The following is a 9,587-nucleotide window of genomic DNA, read 5'->3' as shown; positions in this document are numbered from 1 at the left end:
CACATCAACGAAAACAATGTAAAATTGCTACCAAAACCGCTAACTCCACACCCGCTTGAGTTTTGTATCACGCTGATTTCTGTATCCTCTCTTCATCCTCGTAAGACAGGTATGATTAACGGGTTTGTTGAAAGATACACACCATGTTGTCCCTACACACAAAACTATGGTCGACATCTCATCCCCATTGTATCATGTGGTGTGGTCCACCTGAGTTGTGAACCTAGCTAATTTTTGGTCGTAAGGCCTAACATCAACGATAGAACCTGATAGACGGAGTGGATTTCACACGTATAACATGGTGTGTCCTACATACTTGGGAGTCCTACTCCAGCACGACACGGACTCGGACTCCGACGCCTACAGTACTACGTCGGTGCTGTGTGGGCCCGCCATGATGTATGTATTTTATCCACTCTGTGCATCTATTTTCCCAGCTCATTTTAGGGCATAAGCCAAAAAAATGAGGCTCATCCAAATCTCAGGTGAACAACACCACGGTAAACAGTGGTGATTGAATTCCCACCGTTAAAAACTGCTTGGGCCCTTATTAAGTTTTTAGTGGTGATTGAATGCCCACCATTACCTACGAGCGGAAGGTTGGTCGTCATCAAGAGAACCAAATTTTCGGTTTGTGGTACATCTATTTCTTTTTCAAAAAAGATTGAAATATCTCCACCACATACTGGTACTTTTTAAATTTTCACCTCCTAATGGTACTGTTTTAGTTTTCACCTCCAAATGGTACTTTTTTATTCTTCTTCCTCCAAATGAAATGATGATGGTTAGAATCTCTCTTACAGTCTCTAAAGCTATAATGAAATATAAACAAGGGCTTTATAATTGCAATTGACAGGCTGCTTTTCCCACTGTTTGGTTGGTGCAGAAAATCAGATCCATATTAGGGGGATTAGGTTTCCTGCCTTTTTTTCCCAAATCTGCTATCGAATGATTTCAGAGACTGCACTCCACTCAGTTATCAAATCATATTCCCATGGAAATGTACTGATGCCTGACTTGCGTAAAAAAGCCTGACCCCTTTTCCCTAGGGTTTACCGAAACTTCTGATATTACAAAATATGCTTCTGCAACTTGGGTTTGTGATGCAAAAGAATTAACCACTTGCTCTAGAAGCTCGAACTGATAAAGCATAGTGAATTAATTCATTTATTGCATAACCCAAGCCCAACATCCATGAGTTAGGTCATCAGCCAAACTCTCCTTGTGGGCTCCAAATCCATGGTTTCTGCGTAACACGGGCCACCTGCCTTACACGGGGCCCAAATCACATGGGTTTTGCAGGCCACCCACCCCGAGTGTGCTCCCGCATCCCACAAACCACTCACCCCGAGTGTGCCCCCACATCCCACAGGCCCCCCACTCGAGCACAGTGTGAAAATGCCCATGCATTAGTTCGGGTCTACCCAAACTTGAATGACCCAACTTGAATTTGGGTTGGGATGGGTGAGGTTGTCAAGGTCCTCATGTTAGGTTAGGGTTGGATAACTCCAACATGATTGAAATCAGAATGGCTTTTGGTTGAGCAAATGTCAGGTCGAGTTGGGAATAATCACATGTATTTGGGTCAGGTCAGTTTAGGGTTGAGCGTAGTTGAATTTGACCTGCGTTCAGGTTGGGGTTCAGGGTTGGAATGCAGGTCAGGTTGGGTTACGGGTTTTGGTAAATTTAAGGTTGGGTAAGGCTCGGGTTGACCCTCAACCTGACCTGACCCGACCCACCCGAGTTGCACCCCTAGGCCTGAGTCCGGTGTCAGGAGAACCACTCCACATCCATCCGCCCTGGCCAAAAAATTGTAGCAAGGAATCCAAAACACATTCCAAAGTGGGTAGGATTCTCAAATGCGTTGGAATTCTCAACCACAGATAGGCTGCATGCATGCAGCAAGAATTTTACCCAAACGATATACCTCTAGTCACCATTTATCTAGCTCAGTTACATTTCTGAAAGTTGTGTGAATTTGATTTCTGTAATGAATACAAGGAAAGATACAACTTCTCATCCTAAGAAATTTGTTTACAGTAAGAGATGAAGGAGGCATCTTACTGAAATTGAACTTCCACCACCTACAAATCAAACATAGCCCTTGCCAAGACAATTCAGACAACGTTGGACTCTGTAACCATAACAACACCATCAAAAGAAAACTGTAGTTCAGGTGCTTAGATTGAATTTCTTGAGTATTCCAATGTACATGTAAGACCCCTTTTCATAAGAACCATGCTAGCTACACTTGCATAGGCACATGGTGGGCATACCTACTGCTAACTGACTACTATGTGGGGGGAACAAACAATCTAAGATCCACTCCATCCATCAGGTCCACCGCCTCATATTGACCATGCATCTAAAAAATCAGGCTGATCCAGAACTCAGGTGGGGCACACCAGATGGGGACATGCACCATGAGCTATATGTGGAGCTCACCCTGGTGTTTATATGCCATCCAAGCAATCATCTGATGCACCTCCTATAGATGAAAGAACGAAACAAAATTCGCCATTTAAAAACTCAGGTACGCCATAACACATGAATTTATAGTTTTAAGGCATGATTTTACATTATTCCATGAATTGTGGCCTGCTTGGGTTTGGATCTTCCAAATTTTTGGGATTAAATCCAAAGACCGAGTTGCGAGATTCATGGACAGGATAGATCTCATTTACTAAAAAGTAGTTCTCCCTATGTTAGCAGTAGGTACACCCCTTAGTTACCTATGCAAGGTATGCTCGCATTTTCCTTTTCATTAATTGTTCACTATAGTCAAGACCAGGTTAAGTCAACTCAGTGATTTTCTACTTTAGTAACAGACTCATTTATTTTTGAGGAATTATAATGTCCTGATGCATCAATATGTGAATAACATCCTCATCCACCCATTCCACCCATTCCTTATAAAAGGGGCCTACGTGGATGGTGGATGCCCCAAAACTCTTCCAGTCTAGAAATTCAAGCCATCCAATCCTTGGTTATTCTTTTCCCAGATCGTTGCTTCATTTTTTCCTGGGTTATGGATTTCCAGGTTAGGATCTTCTAGCAATGCTCTACTTTCTTCTTAACCATTCTCGCATAATCCACCAATTAAAAGTTAGGAGCTTCTAACCCAGGCAATTTCTAGGTGATTCCCCACCCACAGCAAAGCCTGTCTGATTAAAATGGTCAGGATAATAGAACTATGGGCCTCACTTATGCAGGCATCCACACCAAGAGTATTCATATCCTGATGCATCAGGAGCCTCTAATCAATGTTTGCAATATCGATACTATCAGGCCGATTTTATCGGTATCGCAATCCAATGATACGAAACCCATCAGAACTCTAATAACTCCTCCATCAGTACTTAAGGGCCCGTTTGGATGCCCCCTTCCCTTAAAAGGGGCTTTTGAGGTCTAAACACCATTTCAAGCCGAACTGCAGTTTCTGTTGAGTGTTAGGATGCACTTCTGCAAACCCTTGTCTGATTCCCCACGTGTCGAAATAGGCAGTAAAAAGTCTACTCAACCAAAACCAGTCAGATTGGTTTTTGGTGCGATTGGGTGGGTCAGCTGAAAAAGGCATGCATGAAACCCATTTTGCCAAAAATCCCTTTTGCAGGAGTGTGTCCAAGCTGCCTCTAAACTGAGTTTCTAAGTACCTTTGAAAGTTATTCTAACAAAAAATTATGGGAAATAATAAGAGAGTGCACTCACCTGTTTCCTTCACACGTGGGACAGAGACATGGATTTATTACGATGGGATCATATAAAGGCGACCATTCTATGGTGGAATTCCCTTTACATAATTTGCAAGTGTAAAATCCCTTCCTTTTACAAACTGTGCAAGGCAATGCAACCTTTTTCTACACCAACATAAAAGAAAATGTAGACTTAGAAGATGTAGCAGAAAACCAGATTTGGTAACCTTCACCTGGCAGCCTGTGTAAACAGGTAAACAAGTGCAAGATCTGGACCACTCGTCAAGGATGCGCCATAGAGATGGCCATAAACAAAATAAGACTGGTAGGATAATCCTGACAACTCGATTGAAGAAATAGATGGAATGTTTAAAATTGTTATGAAGTTTCTGTTTTCTTCTTTCACCTTTTCGGTTAATCATCCATCTTGTTCCCTCAATCTGACTGGCCAGAAGTTTGGATATTGTCATCCTCATGGCAGAGCCACCCTCATGAGTCATGAGAAGTTCAGATCTTTCTTACATGTGCATTGTACAGTGAGTATGTTCACATCCCTCCCTACCTAAGAGTCTTTAAATCCAATGTTTGAAACATTGCTGATCGACTTGTCTGTACTGGCTTCGACTGATTTTCATAATTTAGGCTAGTTTTTTCAATAACTTGGGGAAGTTCAAGTTAAAAACTGAAATACCAATATCCAAGTCAAAAGAGAGTTTTTGAGCATTGAGTGAAAGTAACCACGAGGATGTTACCCGTTTGGCTTCAGTAGCTGCTTGTAGCATTCGGATTGTCACGGAGGAAGCAAGTGACAAAGAAAACATTCCTCCAAACACAACAGCAGCAGCAGCACCAAGTGTACGCAATGGCTGAGGGATGCCTCCCAACATCTTCTTTAGTTCTCGACGTGCAATGGAAATCACAAGAGAATGAATCAGAAGCATGTAGAAATGCATTATGTTAGATTTCTAAGGCCAGAACAAGTGCATGTGGAATACAATTTAGAAAGCGGTGAATTGACTCTACAGCTCCGAAGATAAGTGGATGCATTGATCAATACGGATCAGACCGATGGGCCAAATCATGGACAGCCATTGGTAAATAATTCAACCAATTACCGAAAGGGAAATTGTATAGGATGGCTATATGATGGACAGAATGTTGGGCAGTTAAGGAAAAACATGTCCATAGGATGAGTCTAGCTGAAACGTGGATGTTGAGATGGATAAGTGGCAAGACAAGTCTAGAATTAGAAATGAATATATTCTAGGAAATTTAGTAGCACCACCAATAGATAACAAGATAAGGGAAAGTACACTTAAATGGTTTGGTCAAGTGCAATAGAGACCAAGAACTGTGCCGGTTAGAAGAAGTGAGTTGGTACAAGTTGAAGGCTCTAAAAGGGGAAGGGGAAGGCCCAAAAGGACGTAGGTGGAGATAGTAAGAAAAGACTTGATGGCTTATCATCTAACTAAAATTATGGCCCTTGATAAAGTGGAATGGCAGAAAAGGATCCATGTAGCTGACCCAATTAGTTGGGATAAGGCTTAGATGATGATGGTGGTAGTGGTTCCTGACCATTGGTCTATGGATGTTCTCTAGGCTGATTACTCTAACCTTTCTTAACTGAAAATCAGCGGTGGATAGGATAGTTGTGAACTTCTGATTATGATTATTTTTTGGGCTGTACCATCCACTAATTGAGTGTTCTGAATACATCATCAAAGAAGAAGATGAAGGGAAGAGAGAGAGAGAGAGAGAGAGAGAGAGAGAGAGAGAGAGAGAGAGTCCCAACAAATGGGATACCAAGTGTTACTCATATAATGACAAGTAGAAATAAATTAAAATTGGTGAAATATAAAATAATTTTCAAGATGGTAAGTACATGAAATTCGTCCAAGTTCTACTTCATACTAATGAGAAGTATGAACAGGACTCGCATATTTGGACTTGCAAATACGGACACATGTCTGACGTCCACTTTGTTCATCATGCGGCAACAACCCCTCTCCCATGTATGGATGCCCTGGCCCAAAATTAAGCTGGTTCACTCATAGGTGAGTTTCATGTGTACATTGAATGTGGACTGTTGGACATTTCCTTTCAGATGTCAATTGTTTTGTACACGGGTGGCTGACTTCATGAGTGAACTCACCTGAACTTCGGGCCAGGGTATGCATATGCTGGGGCCTACCTGATGGACACCTTGATCTCACATGAGCATGCAACATTGGGACATGCTCTCATGAATGCTGATGTCAGACCCCTGAACAGGGAAGAGGGTACTATTTTCATTAGAGAGCTCATCAACTACAACCAATCCTAAAGTTGCAACCAGTTGTAGTGTAACTTAACCTACAACCCATTTTTTACAAGCATTGTGTCCTTGAAATTATCCGATACATTCAATGGCAAAAGTGGAAACAAAAATTTAAGAGGCATAGAAAAATAGGTTGTAGTATATGATGGGTTGTACTTCATCAGTTCCCTTTTCATTGTACTTCTAACAATCCATGCAAGTGACATGTGGCAATGTGTTAAACCTGTGTGAACTCCAGGTCATTCATCAGGCAGTCAACAATGTCTTAGGCAAGTTTACTATTATGCTGGCCACATACATGTGGGAAAAAGTGGTTAGAAGTGTTTGGCCAGAGGCCGACATTCAATGTCCAAGTGTGGCCTTCTTGATGAGCAGAATGGCCTGCTTAAGGTCAATGGCCTACATCCAATAGACCTGATCTTATTGCTCAGCGTGCATAATATACTTAAAAATAAAATAAATATGTGTGCATGAGGAATGCTCAGCAGCAACCAGTTGCATCAGAGTTTCCCATCCAACAAATATGTGTGCATGAGGAATGCTCAGCAGCAACCAGTTGCACCGGAGTTTCCCAAGCAACCACACTCACATGCCAATGTGTCATGCATGTAGGACATCTAAGCCATGCATAAGATTAAGATTGGCTCCATGATGAAGATGACCTGACACAAAAATAGGATGGTCACTCATGGGGTAGCCATGGTTGACAAAACAGTGGATGTTTTTAAAAACTTCTCAACTGTCTAATTCAACATACACGAGTGGCCCACATGAGAGGATGCCAGCCTGATTTTGCATCAACTCATCTTCGTGATATGACCCAACATGTGCACAGCTCAGATTTCAACATAGGAGACATTTAATCACTATGGCTGGGTTGTTGTACATGAATACCACTCTCTATGTCATCACCATCATTATAATCACTAGAGCCTTGTGTAGCTCTCTCTTCTTTTCTTTTTTTTTTTTCTTTTTTTTTTTTGTGGTGGACAGCAATGAATTTTTTATTTTTTATTCCTTAAAATATCAAAAAGAGTGAAAAATACAGTAACCAACCTAAGCAAGTGATCCTCTTGTCACTTACTCGAGCTGAATCAGACCCCTAAATATGCATCCACAAACCAGCTAAAACAGCCCCACGCAAGACATCAAAAAGATCATGAGGACCCACAAGATAGCCTTAAGAGGATCGTCCCCTTCCGAGTATTCATAAAATCCTCAAAATGCAGCCCCTATATTCCAGCTTAGCAAGCACCCATCTCCAAAATCATTGAGGCAATGTTGCACTTAACTGCATCGATCGATGTTGATTTGCCTTCAAATATTTGGCTATTTCTCTCCCACCACACCCCCACAGTAGACTGTAAGGAAGCATCCACTGTAGAAGGTGCCTTCTCTGCTTAGAAGGCGCACTCTCCATCTTACAAAGAGAACCATAAGTAACCCAATCAACCCCAAACAAGTGTTAGAAATGGCACCAGGAAAAAAATGGCTATGTATTCTGTTTCCCTGATCGCTCCTATCTCAGACCCTACCCTTGGTAAGCTATAAGCCTTCATATTCCTCAGTGTAATTTCAGGTTATAATGTATCCACAATGGGTCACACTATATGGCCAGTTCAAACATACTTGACCTAATGCCCGGCGCTCTATCATACCCTAGTCGAATTTGGCAATACAACTAAAATTCTCCCCATAAGCCTGTTAAATACAACACTGGAGGGTGGAAAGAAAACATATTTCTACTTAGAATTCCTAAACAAGGTATAGTTCAATTAAAAAAATAAGTGGAATTTGACCGAGGAATTTCATCGAACATGTAAGTTGCACAGCTTCAACACATTTATATTTATCAAGAAACAGACAAAAGCGGAAAAATACATATTGGTAGGATGTTTGGGACAGAAACAAAAGAGCGCGAAAGTAAATATGTTGATTTTTTTAGATTGAGAGATTCCAAATTTCTCTAGCCGTATGATTGAAGGCGTACCTCGGCCGTCCGATTGCTCGGTCCCACGCGATTCGGGAAGAAAGTCGGTATGGGGGTTCCACTATCAGAGGTTTCGGTGGAAGGAGAAGGGAAGCTGACAACCGCCTACGCGTTTCTCTTCGCAGGTGAACTCGCGGCCATACGTGTGGGGTTATAAAGGCTAATTCATTCAGGGAGCAGATTGGCTGTTAGCCAGGTAACACTTTAGTGGGTGTTACCCTTACCGTATGGGCTCCACCTTAATAAATTTATTTCATATCCACACCGTCCATCCGTTTTATCAGCTCATTTCATGATGTTATACCAAAAACTAAGCATGTCCAAATCTACTCTGGACCAAAACTATGTAAAAAGTGCTGAATAACCATTAAAAGTTTTTTGTAAGCCCTAGAAGTTTTGGATCACTCTGATATTTGTCTTTTACTTCATCCAGATCTGTTTGACTTTATCAATGGGTTGGATGGAAAATAAACATTACAGATTTTTTTACAGTGGGCCCTGAGAACTTTTTAATGGCGAGTGTTCAATCACCACTGTTTCCTGTGCTGTGGTCCACCTGACATTTGGATCTACTTAAATTTTAGAACCATGTTCTAAAATTGTCTGGAAAAACTGATGGACGTCGTTGATATACAATAGATTCATCAAGGTGGGCTCCACGGTAAGGGTAACACCGACTAACAGCTACTCTGCTCGCGTTCATTAGGTGCGCACAACCCAGGCAGTGGTGGGTGGGAACGTACGCCTCGGCATGGCCTGGGCCTGACCCCGCACTCTAGGGCCAGGACTTGAACCGTTGGCTTGGCCTGAGGGCTGGGCCCTGGCATGAATTGAGACCCGGTGTCCAGTCCGGCTGGGTCCAGTCCAATCATAAGTGGACCACCATAATGCAAAGGGAATGGACCATTTAAAGACATTTGTGAGTGATTCACATACACCATACACTTGTAGTTTAAAGACGATCATAAGATCCGGGCCATATTTTAATGACCCAAATGTAACTATTATCTGATCATTAAAAACGTTTCCATGCTGGGTTGTGCGAAGATTAGGGCTTATGGACTATGGCCAGCACCACCAACCCTAGCCAAGTATCGGTATCAATGGGCCAGGTTAGTGCTGCCCAAGATCTGTCCACGCCCAATTCGCATTGTTTAACATAAGCCTGAGCTTGTACCTGGCTCTTGAAGAGCCAAAATAGTTCAACCCAAGTCTTTCTTGGATGGATCACCAGCTACAAAACACATATAACTTGTGCAGCATATATGCCCTTGCAAACTTTGATGGTCCTGGCCGATGGGCCAATATACATGGTCAAATCTGGATTAATTGAGAAAAAGGTTAGGAGTTTAGGCCCGAGAACAGTCATCGAGCCTGAACAAATCTCTCTCTCTCTCTCTCTCTTTCTCTCTCTCTCTCTCACCTAATTACAACCTTTTCTTTTACATCTCTCTTTAATGATAGTAGCCCCTTCCAATGGTCTAAGCTACTTGGGTCTACCAGCTCTATAGGTACCACCCAACAAAGGACATGATATCGCAAACGTAGTAATATTAAGAAACTAACTAATATGCCGTAAGCCCCAACA

The 9,587-nt window shown here is 42.1% G+C and overlaps 1 protein-coding gene across 4 annotated transcripts; it reads right to left on the bottom strand.

Annotated features, from left to right (window-relative positions):
* Window positions 1-1,935: 1,935 nt before the first annotated feature.
* On the bottom strand, window positions 1,936-8,659 carry LOC131223231 (uncharacterized). 4 transcript variants are annotated; one of them, XM_058218562.1, is made up of 4 exons: window positions 8,000-8,659; window positions 4,445-4,596; window positions 3,709-3,857; window positions 1,936-2,134 (listed from the first exon to the last, which is right to left on the bottom strand). In XM_058218562.1, the coding sequence occupies exons 2-4, from the start codon at window positions 4,577-4,579 to the stop codon at window positions 2,092-2,094; spliced, it is 327 nt and encodes a 108-aa protein (XP_058074545.1). In that variant the 5' UTR covers window positions 4,580-4,596; window positions 8,000-8,659; the 3' UTR covers window positions 1,936-2,091. The 4 variants fall into 4 exon arrangements, with proteins under 4 accessions (XP_058074545.1, XP_058074544.1, XP_058074543.1 ...); XM_058218561.1 differs by having other exon boundaries at window positions 4,445-4,590; window positions 8,000-8,341; XM_058218560.1 differs by having other exon boundaries at window positions 4,445-4,579; window positions 8,000-8,322.
* Between the last annotated feature and the right edge of the window lie 928 nt (window positions 8,660-9,587).

The sequence above is a fragment of the Magnolia sinica genome, chromosome 13 (genome assembly GCF_029962835.1).
Source record: "Magnolia sinica isolate HGM2019 chromosome 13, MsV1, whole genome shotgun sequence".
Classification (NCBI taxonomy): domain Eukaryota; kingdom Viridiplantae; phylum Streptophyta; class Magnoliopsida; order Magnoliales; family Magnoliaceae; genus Magnolia; species Magnolia sinica.
Note: the sequence above shows the minus strand (reverse complement) of the source record. Positions and strands in the feature narration are given on the sequence as shown.